This window comes from Saccopteryx bilineata, chromosome 3 (assembly GCF_036850765.1).
Source record: "Saccopteryx bilineata isolate mSacBil1 chromosome 3, mSacBil1_pri_phased_curated, whole genome shotgun sequence".
In the NCBI taxonomy this organism is placed as follows: domain Eukaryota; kingdom Metazoa; phylum Chordata; class Mammalia; order Chiroptera; family Emballonuridae; genus Saccopteryx; species Saccopteryx bilineata.
Genome location: NC_089492.1, coordinates 143882952 through 143900178, shown reverse-complemented (window position 1 = coordinate 143900178; position 17227 = coordinate 143882952). Strand labels below are relative to the sequence as shown.

General features: G+C 41.7%; 1 protein-coding gene across 1 annotated transcript in view; it reads right to left on the bottom strand.

The window, feature by feature from the left end:
- The window catches only part of DNAH6 (dynein axonemal heavy chain 6), a 319440-nt gene that overhangs the window by 110461 nt on the left and 191752 nt on the right, over positions 1-17227 (bottom strand). Inside the window, exons 52-59 of the mRNA XM_066267533.1 lie at positions 15493-15754; positions 14826-14949; positions 14243-14439; positions 12700-12903; positions 11840-11965; positions 7657-7821; positions 5630-5697; positions 3875-4055 (exon numbers count right to left, since the gene is read on the bottom strand). Coding sequence (XP_066123630.1) covers positions 3875-4055; positions 5630-5697; positions 7657-7821; positions 11840-11965; positions 12700-12903; positions 14243-14439; positions 14826-14949; positions 15493-15754 — 1327 coding nt within the window. The remainder of the gene's footprint in view (positions 1-3874; positions 4056-5629; positions 5698-7656; positions 7822-11839; positions 11966-12699; positions 12904-14242; positions 14440-14825; positions 14950-15492; positions 15755-17227) is intronic.

Genomic DNA, 17227 nt, shown 5'->3' with positions numbered 1-17227 from the left:
AGAAAAGGGAACCCTTCTGCACTGCTGGTGGGAATGCAGACTGGTGCAGCCACTGTGGAAAACAGTATGGAGATGCCTCAAAAAATTAAATATTAAACTGCCTTTTGACCTAGCCATCCCACTTTTAGAAATATGTCCTAAGAACACCAAATCACTGATTCAAAAGAAGATATGCACGCTCTTGTTTATGGCAGCATTGTTTACAATAGCCAAGATCTGGAAACAGCCCAAGTGTCCATCAGTGGATGAGTGGGTTAAAAAGCAGTGGTACATATACTCAATGGAGTACTATGGGGCCATGAAAAAGAAGGAAATCTTACTTTTTGCGAGAACATGGATGGACCTGGAAACTATTACGTTAAGTGAAATAAGCCAGGCAGAGAAAGAAAAATATCATATGACCTCATTCATTTGAGGAATCTAATGAACAATGGGAACTAAGGAATGGAATAGAGGCAGAGGCAGGATCAAAGGGACCAAAGGGAAAGGGGATGAGAGGATGGGATCAGAGAAGGGAAAGAGATTGGTGAAAATATATATACTTAACACAGCATTATAGAGAGCAGAAAAGCAAATCCTGGAGGGAAAGGGGGAGGGCATTGGTGGGAGGGGGGCAAGAGGGATGTTGAGGAAACACGGGGGTGGGGGGGATGTATTTGGTGGGATGCTTGAATCTATGTAAACACAATAAATTTAAATAATAAAAACAAAACAAAAAAAAGAAACACCCCCCCCAAAATCAAAAACATAATTCATATAAAATTATTTAGATCTTTTACATTTTTATTAGGTTTTAGTAATCTGATATGTATTTTCTGTTAACAACACACCTTATTTCAGACTAGCCATATTCAAGTGCTCAATAGCAACACATGGCTAGTGTGCAAGTCTAGACTGTTCACCCAGTCTACCAGGAAAGGGAAGGGAGGGACTCAGTACAGAGCTGTGTCCAGGATCAAAGTCTCAGACTCTCCCTCAGGAATTGAGGGACAAGAAAGGACAAGAGTTGAGTGGAAAATCTCAGTCTCAATACTGGAGTCAACTAAAGCTTTTAAATATGAATTGGAAAAAAGGGAAGTTGTTATGGCAGCATTTGGATCATGAAGACCTATTTGAAAACAACTCTTTATTCTTTAGGGAGCTTAAGGCCTTGATAATGCAGAACCCCGGGCTAAAGAGAAAGCAAAGTGGACCATTTTCTTCTTTTTGCCAGAGAATATTAGAAGACTATATACCTTAGCTGAGTTTAGTAACTACTAGAGTATTATGCCCAACAGAATGAGGCTTCAGCAATGGTTAGAAAATACAGTACATATTTTTTTAATGAAGACTCTGGGAGTTTAGAGGAGTATAAGCTTTGGGCAGGAAGTGGCAGGAAATCTAGCCGAAAAGCCATCAGTCCTATCTCTACTCTATAGGAAGCGTGTCTCCAAGGCAACTCCTTGCAAACATAAAGAAACTAGCTTACAGATAAAGAAGGCAGTTAGAACACATGTGTCAACCTTTATTCCTTACTGAAAAGAAACCATGATAAACTTATAGTAAAGGGCTTTTAAAAAATAATGCAAACCCACAAAGGTAGGCAGAATGAAAGAGGAAGTATCAATACAATTATGAGAATAAGAAAGCAGGTACAATGCTCGTAATGACTTAGCAGACCCAGGGAAATGGATTCCTAAACTGGCAAAGGGGAGAGCCAAGAACTTACCCACTTTATACAACAGAATCCCCCTCAAAGACTTAGCACCACAGGAAGAGGGAAGGGCCTAGACTGAGAACTGGTGGATAGACTCCCAGGTCATCTCCTACACCACACACCCAGGGGATTCTTCCTTCACCCATCCTGGCTTAAAATAGAGGTTGCACCCCTTAGGAAGTTAAAAGAGAGATTTTCAAGGGATCATACTAAGAACAGAGAGGTTAGGTAAATGAACGCATGCTCAGTGCTAAGACTGGAGTTCTTCTCTCCTCAGCCCCCCAGAATACCCACAGTCAGATTTGCGCACTTCCAGGCCACGTAAACAGTGAGTATTTAACTACTATCTGGATATAATTCCAGTGGGAGGCTGGAGGATAAGAAGGGTGTGTGAGTGTGTGTGTGTGTGTGTGTGAGTGTGTGTGTGTGTGTTAGAGGTACAGATAACAGTTAATGTATAAAAGAAAAAACTTAAAAAGTAGCAATATGAGTCTACTATTTAGAGAAAAGATGTAAAATAAAATCCCAAGTGACCGAAACAGAAAAGAGATAAAGGTACTTTTCTCCATGAAGGTAGCTGTGGGTGGGTGGTGGTGGTCAGTGTAGGAAATGATAATTTTTCAAAATAGCATTGTAGAAATATTTTATTCTTTAAACAATTTGCACATAAAACTTTGATAAAAAGTAAATGGATTAACAACCAACTTCCAGAAATGAAAAACCCAAGGAAGAATAAATGAAAAGAGGATAAAGGGACTGATGAACAAACAAGAAAAAAGGTCAGAAATGGAAGACCCACAAGTACTTGTCTATTATTGTTTCAGTGCTGAGACAGATCCCAAGAGAATGCAGGATATAAAGCATGACCCATTTCCGACATCAATAAAAAGCAAAGACCAAAACTGTATGCACTCCCCCATCAAGGGATTTTTTTAGTAACTTATTTTGTTTCTCACAGATGGATAAAAATCGTCTTATAGTTGGTACACTTTTTTTTTTAAGTAACAGATTTTATTCTTTTTTTTTTTTTTTAACAGAAACAGAGAGAGGGACAGATGGGGACAGACAGACAGGAACGGAGAAAGATGAGAAGCATCAATCATCAGTTTTTTGTTGCGACACCTTAGTTGTTCATTGATTGCTTTCTCATATGTGTGTGCCTTGACCGTGGGCCTTCAGCAGACCAAGTAACCCCTTGCTTAAGCCAGCGACCTTGGGTCCAAGCTGGTGAGCTTTGCTCAAGCCAGATGAGCCCGTGCTCAAGCTGGCGACCTCGGGGTCTTGAACCTGGGTCCTCCGCATCCCAGTCCAATGCTCTATCCACTGTGCCACCACCTGGTCAGGCAGTTGGTACACTTTTAAAATTACTATTTGAATCTGAGAGCTAATTCAGTGCAGCATAGAGAGTGAATGTAAAACTTCATTTTACTATCAATACACTTTACTGAGCACCATTTATGTGCGTGACACTGTGCTTAGCCCTTGGAGAAAGAATGTCAAGACAAACTATTCACTGATTCCTACTCCATAGAAATTAACAACCTAACAGAAGAGGCAAGACATGTAATTAGATACCTATGACATAAGGTAAACAGTGACCAGTGCTCAGATAAAGTGCCATCGGTGTTCCAGGGAGAAAGAGATTAATTCCAGCTGAGAACACCAGGGAGGCTTCCTGGTGGAGTGACATTAATATGAATATATAATTGTGTTATTCCTTTCAACCTATTTCTTGTTCCAGTTCTATACATTACAAACTTTATTTAAAAAACACAAACAGGAGTCATTTTCTACAATTTTCTATTCCTTTGGTTGGTGCCAGCCAAGCACACTCTTTTTTAAAATTTACTTATTGATTTTAGAGAGAGATGAAGTGGGGTGAAGGGAAAGAGAGGAAGAGGGAGGGAGGGAGAGAGAGAGAGAGAGAGAGAGAGATCTGTTCCTATATGTGCCTTGACTGGGGATCAAACCTACAATCTTTGCTTATGGGGATGATGCCCTAACTAACTGAGCTGTCCTATCTGGCCAGGGCATTAAAGCACACTCTTAAGCATGCCCCTGGCAGCCCAGGAATGGCCACTATTCTTGCTTTAAAAGACTTTGCAAGAATTCTCAAAGGCTGTAGTTGTAACTTTTGAAGTAACATATTTTTACAAATACTAAAAGTATTTTACTTGCCTTTGAATCCTGGAGTGTGTCAATAAGTTCTTCATTGTCTAGAATATTTCCTTCAGAAGTGAAGAGCATTTTCAAGATTTTATCTTCAATAGATTTCAGCTGGTTTTTATCAGCATTGATCCTCACAATGAGCTTGACTCTTTGTTCTTCTAACTCAGGTTTCTCAAGTCTCACCACATCACTGGAATAAAGTTTGAATACCTGTATTATGGTTTTGTCAGTGCCCTGAAGCTACTTCTATATATATATATGTATACACACATATATGTAAATACATATATATACACATACACATATATACACACACACACACATACTTGTTTTTGCTACATAGCAGAGAACGAATGCCACTAGCTTAAGTCCTAAGACTCAAGGCCCCAATTTTGCTGGGTTTACATAATGGCTATTCACTGAACTACATATTAGTTCTGATGCTTTATACTGTATTGTATTCCCAAACCTATCACAGTTTTTGCTCCTCTTCTCTTAGGAAAACCTGCTCAATGCTTGACCTCTCTAATCATTTAATTTCTGTCTCTAATGCTTGCTTGAGCCAGGCTGAAAATGGTGTCTGAAACATTCTTTTCACATCAACACAGGAGATTCTGAAATCCCATCACCTCCCTGAAATGATTCTTGATTGCATCTAATAATTTTTATTTTAAATTAAAAATTAAAAAGAAATCTACCCCCCCAAATTATTATACGAAGACAATGAGAAATCATAACAGCAGATTCATTTGTTTAAACACTTTTTCAGAAAGGAGGAGTATAAAATACCCCGACAGGGTCTCAGCCCCTCCCTGTCCCTGTCAGGGCACTCGGGCTCCTCGCCGGCAGTCTGGCACACTGGGACCCGGCGGAGCGCGCTCTTCACGGGAACGAACTGGTTTGTGCAGCACTCAGCCATGTCCTAGGACACGTCCATACAGTCTAGAGAAACACCCTTGTTTGAAAGAAGTTAGCCTAGCAAAATTCAAGTGAGTTAGCAGCTGACAAAATAGATTCCTAAAACAAACAGGGAAAATGTGACTTAATACTCATTAGTGATAACAGGAGAAAATCAGGATTATCTTGACCAAAACATAAAGGATTATATTTATTTTGAATATGGGTCTAAATTATGTTTTCCTTTAAAGTTAATGAATACACATACATACAATTCATTTTTAACCAACATCAAAGTTGTTATTTTTAATACATATTTAAAATTTTTTTTCTCCTAAACTTCTTGGCTAATTCTGATGATTAATATAAATAATCCATAATCTCATTTTTGAGAAATGGAGATTTAATCACATACAAAGCATACTGAGAGAGGGTATTTTTATTTTGAGGTAGCAAACGTAGGTAAAATGAAATACACTAAGAAAACACCTAGAGACAAGTGAAACAAGAAAGATATATTTGAGAATAGCCATTTATTTTTTTGAAGTATGGAGCAATGAGTCATACATCGACTGACTTCATTTCCTTGCCCTGGATTGGAAAGCCCAGTGACGCGGATGGGGCACGCTGCCCGCAGCCTGGCCCAAACCACGGCTGAGGAGTGAGAGTGTATCCCCCTCTCCCGAGGAGACCATGCACCAGCTCAGCAGCCGTGAAAGCGATGGAAGAGGAAAGCAACTTGGCCGTTTACTATCATCTTTATGATTGAGGGTTCATAACTGATGCTTTCTCTCCGCATATTAAAATTTTCTTTGTCAAAATTTCTAAATAAAATTTTAAGAATATCCCCCCCCCCTTTTTTTTTACCTTAATAACTGATCCTCCAGACCTGACTTGGTTACAGTGAAATTGATGATGGTCACTTTAATGCACACCTAAAAAAGAAGCATAGAGTACATTAAAAATGCTTCAGTTCAGGCTAATAAAACAAGAAATGCATTCTTTATTAGAATGTGGCTCATTGTTATACAGCTAAATGTAGCTCAGGTTTACTGTGAACATACCCACCCACACAGCATGCATACTATGCCTTAAAAAATCTTAGTATGATTTCCCCTGCCAGTATGAGTGATAGTTTTGTTGCTCAAATGCCACAGTTATGGGTGAGCCAAAGAAGGGTTGGAAAGATACAGAATTATAGAATCCATTGCTTGAGTTCAAGTTCCGAGCACACCTTTTAGCACATGTATGATGATGGACAAGCCATTCACTCATGCTGAGCTTTCATTCCTAATATTTAAAAATTAGGATGATAACAACAATTCATAAGGTGAGAACCAACTGAGGTAATAAAATCACTTAAGTACAGTAACATGTACATAGTTTGTCCTACTTAAAAAGAAGACATTATTGATAATAAATAGAGTTTTACATATTTTGTCTCATCCTAATATTTTTATAAAAAATTATTGCTATACTATAATATTCTGACATTGTATAAGTTAATAGCAAAAAGAATAAATATAATAACAGGTGTTTGAATGTCATGCATCTTACATGTTATTCTTATTTAATCTGCACAATAGTTGATTGACTTAAATATCCAGGAAATAGAATAACATACCCACAGTCATGGAGTTAGGGTTGGGTAAGGTATGTGATGCTGCGTTTCAAAAGTTAAATCAGCAAGAAATCAAAGGTCGTAAGTCGGCACATTGGTCACTTCATTCAACTCTAAAATGGAACTTTGGACGTGCGCTCTGGCAGCGACTATGGTTAGACCCCTTGAGGCTGACACAGAAAACCCTGACCCAGGCTTTTACCGGCGTCTCCTTCATCTTATTCAAGAAGTGTGCCAATTTTACTCAGTCTAAACACGTGTACAAAGACGGACTATGAGAAAGTCGGCAACCAGAGTCAAACTGACACTATTTGAAAGGGTATATTTAAAGATATTTTAAAAAGTGTGTATATGGGGGGGGGTGAGGAATAAAGTTCTGAGTTGCGAAGCCCCTTCCCTAGCTGCCCGAGCCCTCCTTACTAGGGAAGGGAAGGCCTCTGGGCTGGGAAGGCTGGCTGAGTGTACCTCTGCTGTGCCAGGGGCTGTGGCAGTATGAGAACTGTGGGGGCGATGGGGGGGCGGGAGTTGGAGAGCCCCTTCTAGGAAGGGAGAAGAGAGTCCCAGCTGTCCTCACGTCTGTGTGGCTGCCTTGGGCTCTGCACTGCAAGTGTAGAGGTTCTTCTGGATCCTGTGGTGGTGCAGGGACACGTGCATGGAAGTGGGGTTACCCAGCTCCCACAAACAGTCTAAAAGCATGAGGAAGCAGACAAGATGACTCTGCTCCCAGAACTCTAAGGAAAGATGCACTGGACATTTGGATCATGACTCTCTGATGTTGCCAGTCACCAGAGTGTTCAAACAACCTGTTTGTTTGGGGTTGGATGCTGGGGGTATCTGCACACTTGACATCGACAGCCCTCCCCACCATAGACTCTCACTGAAACTCTGGTTCCTGTCTCAGCCACAGTAAGAGGGCACAAATGGCCTTGTGCTGAGGGAGGGAGAAGAATGATCAGAGGGGCGGTGCCCCACGATGCAAGGTGCAGCGTGGACCAGGAGGCTGAGCTGGAAGGCTGACGAGGTGCTCAGGGTGATTAGCAGGCCGTGGCCTGGGGACCAAGTGGGGCCGATGTGAGTCCCTACTGGATGGTCTGTAGAAGGGGGGTTGAAATCAGGATCAGGAGAAGCAGGAGCAGAGGTGATGGGAGGAAAGGGGTTTGGAGGGGAAGAGGGAGCTGGGGGAAGAGCTGCTTCCTTTGGGCAGGAACACTGCAGAGACCCGCCACATCGTAATCTCCCATTCAGGCTGGGACTCCAGATCCCTGGCTCATACCTCAGGCAGGTAGTGGGGATTTGGCAATTTGGTTGTCATATAGAACTTAAAATTTTTATCATAATCAATGTCTGAGTCTCCCAGGCGAATGAGCAGCCGTCCACCGCTTATGAAGGACTGTTTCAAAAGAACAGGTTCTAGAGCTGGATCCAAGGTTTCTTTAATCTTAAAAGTTAAAACAAAAGTAAAAAAACCAAGGCATTAAAATGGGTGACATCGCAGTCTTCAACGAGAATTGCCGCAGTTTCCCGCTTCAACAGTGTTTGGACAGAACCTGGCACTTGTCCCTCATCTCAGCCATCTGCTCAGATCTAACCCACCTCCTCCCAGCACCCTCGGATACCCCAGCGCCCAGTGCGCAGCCAGAGCTGCCACGAGGCCCTGAGGCTGCTGTCAACTGCCCTGGAGCTCTGCTGTCCATGTCTACTGCTTTGACCACTGTCGTGTGGCAGTGAAGAACTCTGCCGTTTTCTTTACCAGTCTCATGAGGAGAGGGAGCAGGCTGAGAAATGCTGAAGCTGCAGACCCAGCAAGGAGCCTGGTCCTTCCTTCAGGATAACGAGAAACCAGCCCTCATGACCCAGGAGAACGGGAAGAATACAATGGAGTGGGAGTTGCACTTGGGAAAAAGTATGACTCAGTCACTACTGGAATTGCACAAACTGGCCACTGACAAAAATGACTCTCATTTGTGTGACTTCACTGAGCTCGTGCCCTGAATGAGCAGGGGAAATCCATCTAAGAATTGGGTGACCATGTAACCAACTTGGGCAAGATGGGGCCCCCTGAAACTGGCATGGCAGAGTACCTCTCTTGTCGAAGCCAAGCCCTAGACTGGCTTCTCGTAGTCACAGGGGTGACCTCCCTGGTCACCTCAGCAGTTTGTGCATATTGGAGTTACCATTACTTTTTCTGTAAGTTGTACCAACTCATCCACTTATGTTCTTTCATTTGTACCATTTCTTCAAATAAAGTAATTTGGTACCTCCCCATCCCCCAAATATGGATGACATCAACTTCTCCAAATTCCTTAGACCTCAAAATTTACTTTGAATACCCATGTTTTAGTGACTGTATGGATATTTTGTAATGTCCTCTCACTACCTCTAACAGTGTACATTTTTCAGTGGTTATTTTAACAGTAGTCTAAGGAAATAAGAGCATGTGAAGGCAACACATTGTTCAATCCCATGAGACAGAAGCTAAGAAAGGCGTGTCACTGCAGGGTGATCCTTCAACAGGCCCCAGAGAGAAAGGCCCGTTCACTTTCTGAGCTGTTTTAGGTAATGTGCTGGCAGGCTATAGCTTGCTGTCCAAATTTGGCCCTCTGTGACCTGTTTTTGAATAGCTCCTGAGCTACAAAAGGCTCTTATCTTTTAAAAAAAAGTGGTAAAAAGAAACAAACAAGACCTCCAAACCAAACCAAAGCAAAGAATATTTGTTCAGAGAATATTTGTACAGAGACTGCATGCGGCCTGAAAAAAGTAAAATATCTGGCTCTTTAAGAAAAATTTGTGTACCCCTATTACACATGACAGTTCTTTCCCCCTCAAAGCAAATCTGATTATTGGTGAGAACTTGAACATGCAGACAGGGCCAACAAACCCCATGACAAACATCTCTACCTCAGCATGCATGTGATGGGGGCCATGGCCCGGGAGCTGTCAAAATCAATTGTGATTGACAGTTAACAAATTTATTTCACACTGTGACAGGGTACCCAGGCATGTGAATTCTCAAAACAATTGTTGATGAGATAAAATTTCCTTTACTACCCACAATACAATTTTGTACTTTAAAAATTCTGTTCTATTTCATTTTTAAAAAAGCTGATTAAGACTAACTCGATTTCACACCCATGGATGGGTAGAGACAAATATTAAAAATACCACCCTACAAATGTAGAAAGCAGCTGGGTATAAAATCGAAATGACGCCAAAGTCACAGAAAGCAGGGGAGTCACAGTGTTCTGTTCCTGGCAGAGGCCCTGCACACTCAGCTAGTTAAAGGCTTCTGCTGTCCAAGGGTAGAACGTCGCAAAAAGTCTTTCTTCCACTGCCACAAGAGAAGATCCTTCAGGACCTCTTCTGTTAGGAAGTAAACTGGAGTTTAAGAGTCCAGTATGGGGCTAACATATCTATTGCAAATATTTGGAGAGATCTTAGCCTCTCTGGTAACGTCAGGGTTCGAGTGAGGACCTCGTACCCATTACAGACCCTTACCAGGCTGGTCAAGGCCAGAGGCCACACACGGACGCTTCTTGTGCTCTTTGTAGCCTGAGTTGGAAGTATGGTAATTTGCTGTGAGTTTTGTAGACAGTCAAGGCTGCTCACAGTTTATTTAACCTTTCTGTGCCTCAGTTTCCTCACAGATCAGTGGGATAATAGCAGTAACTCTCTTGTAAGGTTGCAGTGAGGATTAAAGAATTAATATATATACATAAAGTACCAAGAGCAGAGTCTGGCATGCAGCGAGCATGTAACAAGTGGTGGCTGATGCTAACAGCTACTATTACTGCAGGCAGCATGCCGGCAGCTCAGCCCAACTGCCTGTCAGTGGCCTTTTCTGAGCTTCTCTGCACTCTGCTGGAGCAGAGATACTTCTAGGCATGGTTAGATGAGGCTCAGCTCACAGCCGGGTTTTCGCTCACTTCTTTTCTTATGCAAATAGAACAGTAAATTAGGTAAATAAACCATGCTGAACAGTGCTATGGTGTTCTTAGGGTATATTCCTAAAAGTGAAATAGCTTTTCAAAAAGCAATTCAATTTTTAATTTTTTGAGGAATCTCCACACTGTTTATGGCAGCATTGTTCACAATAGCAAAGATCTGGAAACAGCCCAAGTGTCGTCAGTGGACAAGTGGATTAAAAAGCTTTGGTACATATATACTATGGAATACTACTCAGGCATAAGAAATGATGACATCGGATCATTTACAATAACATGGATGGATCTTGATAACATTATACTGAGTGAAATAAGTAAGTCAGAAAAAACTAAGAACTATATGATTCCATACATAGGTGGGACATAAAAATGAGACTCAGAGACATGGACAAGAATGTGATAGTAATGGGGGGAAAGGGGGGAGGAAGGAGAGGGAAGGGTGGGAGAGGGGAGGGGCACAAAGAAAACCAGATAGAAGGTGAGGGAAGACAATTTGACTTTGGGTGAGGGGTATGCAACATAATCAAATGTCAAAATAATCTAGAGAGGTTTTCTCTGAACATATGAACCCTGATTTATCAATGTCACCCCATTAAAATTAATAAAAATTAAAAAAGTAAAGAATTTAAAATTTTAAATAAATAAATAAACCATGCTGACCAATCTCTTTTGTGCCCGAGGCCTTTGCACATGCTACCCCTTGCCTCAGAAGCCTTCTCTCTCTGCTGTCATGGCTGAGCTCATCATACAGGTCACAGTCTGCATGGCACCACCTGTAGCCATGCATCTAAATTCATCTGCTTCCCCCACCCCCAATCTATGTTAGCACTGGGCTAACATAGCAACCCCCCTTCAAAGCCCTTATCACAAGTTCCCTTCTTCCCCTTCTCTCTTGTCTCCCTTCTCTTTCCTCTGTGCACTGGCTTTGTCCCCAGCCAGGCCATAAGCTTTTGAGGCAAGAACCACATATATATTGTTTGCCACTGATTCTCAAATAATAGGTATTGAGTGAATGAACAATTTCAGAAACAATTTCTTGGGAGTGATTCTGAAGAAGTGGAGCACTTAGACTCAACAACCATTCTTTTTAAAAAATTGTAACATAAGTTCATGCCTATCACCTCACTTGTTCTAATTCTGACCTTACATGTAAGCAGAAAGGATGTCTCTACCCCTTGGACTGTTTATTGGCTTCACATTCCTAGTGTGTGTGGAAAGTCCCTGACGGCCTGACTGCTTTGCATCTTCAGGGTGGCCAACCAGCAAGAGCCACAATGAGGCTTCTGAGTCAGCAGTGTCAGAAGACAGAACTCATCCCATTAAACACCTGAGCGATGTCTGGAAGCAGAAAACTTCACTCAACCAACATCGTTTAAGAAGCAAAGCAATTGGTTTGACTAATCTGAACATGGACCCTACTGGTGTCGCTAGCACAATGTAGGTATGGTGTGTAGGATTCCAGACATGATCTGAAAGTTGTGAACTTGCACAAGGAAAGGATAGTGAAACGCAAACCTCCTCCAGTAGGACAGGTAAACCAAGTCGGATCGAATTTTCAAGTGTGCGCAAGAAATTACTATCTGTAAGCTTGATGATCTTTAAACCATTTCTGACTTCCTTATTCCTTATCCACCGGTTTGCCTGTATAAGAAAGCACAGAGGAAGACATCTGTTTTAGAGTTTTATAAATGGCTAGAAAGTGAAAGTTTTTAGAGTAAAGTTTAGAAATTTTGTTTAATTTAGAAACAGGTTTGAAAAGTAAAAAGAGGACAAAATAAAAAGACCACTCTTCCATGAATAAAAACATGTTTTAAGCCCAGTGCTTGGAAGTCTTCCTTTTATTCAAGTTTGGAACAAATGAAGAAAAGAGCCACCTAGGAACAAAGGCTATTCATCTGCTATTCAAGGTTCTCTTTCTGTTTTTACAATTGCTCCTTATCCAACTGTTGTTACAACTGCTCCTTATCCAAACCCCATTTAATATAATCTGAACCATGGGTTTAGGAGTCAGAAAATGGGATTCCGTAAAGTCTAGGCAGGCTGACTCTAAAATTCATCATACCCTTACTTCATTTGGACTCCTCAGATCTTTTAGAAACAAGGACTGTACAAGGATGAATTTCTGCTCCCATAGAAAATAGAAAACTAATGGTCAAATCCCTAAACAAAACCAATCAAAATGAAGTGTGCAGAGCACTTGGACGCTTCCCTTTTCTACATCCACAAAATGCTAGAAGACTCTAAACTCCCTCTAGGTTTACATCCCAAGATCTTACAAGTCTGTTCAAGTCCATGTTTAGAATTTGTAGTAGATAGCACAATATTAAGCAGACTTAACAGGCTGCTCTCTATCTGAAGAAGCATTTGTTACATACCTGATCTTGGGGATCAATCATCAAAGGCCATCGTCTCCCTTGAGTAACCAAAATGCCATTTTCTGTGGATATCATGTCGCGGGGCAGCCCGTCCGTGTTCCACTGCCGTATTTCATAAGGGTCACCAAAAGTATTAATGAGACTGAAGGAAGGATTGATTGGGATCTCCAGAGACTGACAGTCCTTGATCCAACACTCTATCAGCTGCAGGAGGAGGAAAGCTTACTATTATAGGACAGGAACGCTAAGCAAGTGAGGGGAGGACACACAGAAGTCGGGGAGGAGTGAGTCCTGCCATGGGCATCCTGGCATCAGGGCATGGGGCACAAGTGGACTAAAACTCAGGGGGTCTGGGTTCTAGAACTATCCTATTGACGAATTGTGACTTTGGACATGTCACCACTCCATATGGACTTCCATTTTCGAATGTGTAAATGGCAAGGACTGTCACAGTCATCTTCAATCAGAGTGTATCGCCCCTCTTGGGAGAGTCTGGAAGCACGTGGAGAAGTTAGGGTTATCACGATGACTGTGGGAGCCATGGTGGGGTAGAGGGGTGTTAGTATTTTTAATGAGTGGCACAGTTGTGTACAACAAAGGCTGTCTTCTGTTTTCCAAGAGCACTATTGCCTACCTAGCACCAGATGATCCCTGTGCTCCCACAGTCTGTATGAGTCCTACACTGCCTATGTTTTATAACTTAAAGACAGGGGTGAAACACTTTTAGAAAGGCATTTCATAAAAGTCGCTTGAAAATCACTCCAGGCCCTGGCTGGTTGGCTCAGTGGTCGAGTGACAACCTGGTGTGTAGAAGTCCTGGGTTCAATTCCAATCAGGGCACACAGAAGTGACCTTTTGTTCCTCCACCCTCCCCTTCTCCTTCTCTATGTCTCTCTCTTCACCTCCCACAGCCATGGCTCAATTGATTTGAGCACAATGGCCCCTGGCACTGAGGATATCTCCATAGAGCCTCTACCTCAGGCTCTAAAAATAGCTGGGTTGTGAGCATGGCCCCAGATGGGCAGAGTATTGGCCCCAGATGAGGGTTGCAGAGTGGATCCCGTTCAAGGTGCTATCAGGAGTCTGTCTCTTTATCTCTCTCCTCCTCTTAAATTAAAAAAAGAAAAGAAAGAAAAAAAATCACTCCAGATAATTAAAATTCTTGTTCTTTCCCACTGCCTAGCCCCCTGAATCAGTCTCACCAATTCAACACACTTTACCATCTCTGACTTTAGGTGCCACTTCTGATCAGAAGGGGGTTCCCTGTCTCTTTTTCTCCCCCAGGTTCTTGTGCTGTGTAAGTGATGAATAACTTTCTGAGGCAGGGAAGAAAAAGGAGGAACGTGTTGCAGAAAGGCTAGGGGCAGACCATCACTGGCTGAATGGAGAGGTGAAGGGCTGTGATGTATACATAAATTTCCATGATGGAGAACCTCCATAGTGAAAAGCTACCACCTAAACTCAGAGAAGTGACCCCTTTTCTCTTCCCTGCCACAGTTTCATCTGCTCCTTGCCACTTCTTACAGAAAGCCAGTTGACTCACCAACTGCCTATACTGGGCTGTGAAGGCTCCGTAGTAGGCAACACAAGCTGCGGCTATGAACACATTCCCAATGATATTTGCTATCTCCTCATTGAATTTCTGGATGGTTTCTTCCCATCGAACTTGCTCATCTCCTAAAGCAGCCGTCAGCTTCCCAGCTCGTATGAGGCGTGCCTTTGTCAGGGCCATGGTCTTTGCTGGAAATTTTAGAGAAAATCAGGCTATGCTATTCCATATTTTCTGAAAATATAAGAAGTTTATTCACTTTCCTCTGTTTATAGTGGAAGTGCATTATTTAATTACTCTGGCTGAAGCCAGCACTCTCTCTGTGCCCTTGTAGTGTTTATTTTCTGAGTCAAATTCATGTATTGTTTTGTGTCCCCAACAAACCATATTCATATAGAGGTATTGAATATATAAATATTCTGTTTCTAATTTTATTCTAGAAGGCTAAGGTAACAGTCTAATGGAAATGTGTCCTACATGTTGAACAATTGCTAGATATGACCAACTGCCTTAAAACTCTTCCTACTTTTGAAAATATGGCATTTCCTGCCCCAAATACATTTTCTGAGTTACTTGCCCAGACTTTCTTTCTCATTCACACTTTTGTCATATTCATTTTGTAGGGTCTGTATCTGATCTTCCACTTGTTTTAGTAATGCTCGCTTCTCTTTCAGAGTAGCCATAGTAACGTCAAGTTCAGCCTAGTAGAAGAAATATGTATGAGTAGGCCCACACAGAAGGTCAAGTTTGCCCACTTATGATACATTTGTTACAAAAATATGATCTATGTTCCCTTTTTCATGTCCCCACAAAGATTTTGATATGATATACAAAGTTAAAACAAATATAAAGTCGAATAAAATAAGAGCAGGAGCAAACAGGTTAAGCCAACAAACAAAACCAAGTCCAACTAAAAAAGTGATAGAAAGAATAGAAAACAGATTTACCACACATTTTGGGGGATTAGTTACCATCTCGGTTATCAACTTTAAATGATGAAACAAATGAAATATTCATGCAATAAGTGAAGACGAGTCTTTCCTGCCCTGCTCCCTGGAGCCAGGGCTGGCGACCACTGCTGGCCTGCAGCCTAGGAACTAGTGGTTGGGGATAAATCAAAACAACAGTATTTCACAATGCATGGTGACTGTATGAAATTCAAATTCCAGTGTCCATAAATGAAATTATGGTGGAGTACAGCCATCCTGACGGCTGTCTTTATGCTGTTGGGGCAGGTAACATACCTGTGCAGCACGGAGTTTTTGCCTCTTGGGTTCAACTTCTTTGACTACACGAGAATACAGATCCATCGCTCGGACCCACATGCACATGGATTTACATGCTTTGGACACCTTCTCAACTTTTTCAGGCACAAAATCAGGATTGTTTATATACTTTTGAAGCTTGGCCAATATTTGAGGCTTTATGTTTTCCTTATCATATTCTAAAAGTCTTTTTAGAAAGTTAGAGTCACCAAGAAGTTGTTTTGCTGTTGGCCAATCAGGTCTGGAAAACAGACATGGTAAGTTAGTAGCACTGTAATAAAGTTATATGAGAACAAAAGAAATGTATTCCTTTGAGAATATTCAGACATTGTTCCAATAAGTGGGTAGATTTAATCTCAATGCTATAATTTCAGTAACTGGTAGTCATGTATACCACAATTTATGGGCAGATAGGTAATTAGATGACTAATGTTTCATACTACCCAGGTTTGATAGAGAAAGAATTATAAAATTTCAGTTTTAGCAATGTAAGACATTATAGAAATAGTTTTATTTTTAAAATGCCTCAGGCACTCATATTTTAACCTTCTTTTCCTTACTTTGGGTCATTAATATGTCATGTAAGGATAGTACAATCACCTTCTAACTGGTTTTGCTCCAAGTCAACCTCACCTCCTGTGAACTTTTGCCAGATTGGTCTTTCTCACATGAAACTCTGGTAAGGTTGATAGTGTTCAGTGGTTCTCAGTACCCTGTGCCAGAGCTCTCCATGTGTGCTCTGTAGAGCTCCCAGGCCCCAACAAGGTGCTGACCAGAGGGGAGCAGGGAAGCCTGGCATGGGGGTGCCCTGGGCCCTCTTCCCTTGCTTTGATCAATTTTACATAGAAAGTTTCCTTATAAAATATATCTTTTTTTAGTTATTGTTAAAGAGATAGAGAGAGGGAGAGAAATGAGAAGCATCATCAACCCATAGTTGTGGCACTTTAATTGTTCATTGATTGCTTCTCATATGTGCGTTAATCAGGGGGGCTCCAGCCGAGCCTGTGACATCTTGCTCAAGCCAATGACCTTGGGCTTCAAGTCAGTGACCATGGAATCATGTCAATCATCCCACACTCAAGCCGGCAACCCCACACTCAAGCTGGATGAGCCTGCATTCAAGCTGGCAAACTCAGGGTTTCGAACCTGGGACTTTGGTGTCCCAGGATGACACTCTATCCACTGCCACTGGTCAGGCTTTTTTTTTTTTAAAAAAAAGATCTTACTTATTGATTTTAGAGAGAGAAGAGAAAGTAGAGAAGTGGGAAGCATCAACTCATAGTAGTTGACTGGGCAAGCCCAGGGTTTCGAACCAATGACCTTAGCATTCCAGGTTGACGCTTTATTCACTGTACCACCACAGTTCAGGCACTTACAATTTGTATTGAAAAATATAGATTGTATTACTAAAGAAAGTTTGAAAACTACATATTTCCAAGAATCTCCAAGATGAAATCTGAACAGCTCAGCACAGTATACAACATCTCTCATGATGTAATCACTGCCCTCCTGCCCAGCCCAGCCCAGCCCAGCCCATGAGCATCAGAGTTGCCTGTGCTCTCCCTATGGTCCCGCTCTCCACCTGAGCATCATCTTCCAAAACACCACTCACATCTGTCCAGGGCACTCTAATCTCAGCAGTCCTAACTACATGTAACTTTCTCATGTCTTGAAATCAGTATTTTTCATGTCTGTCTCCCTAGTAGACTGTATG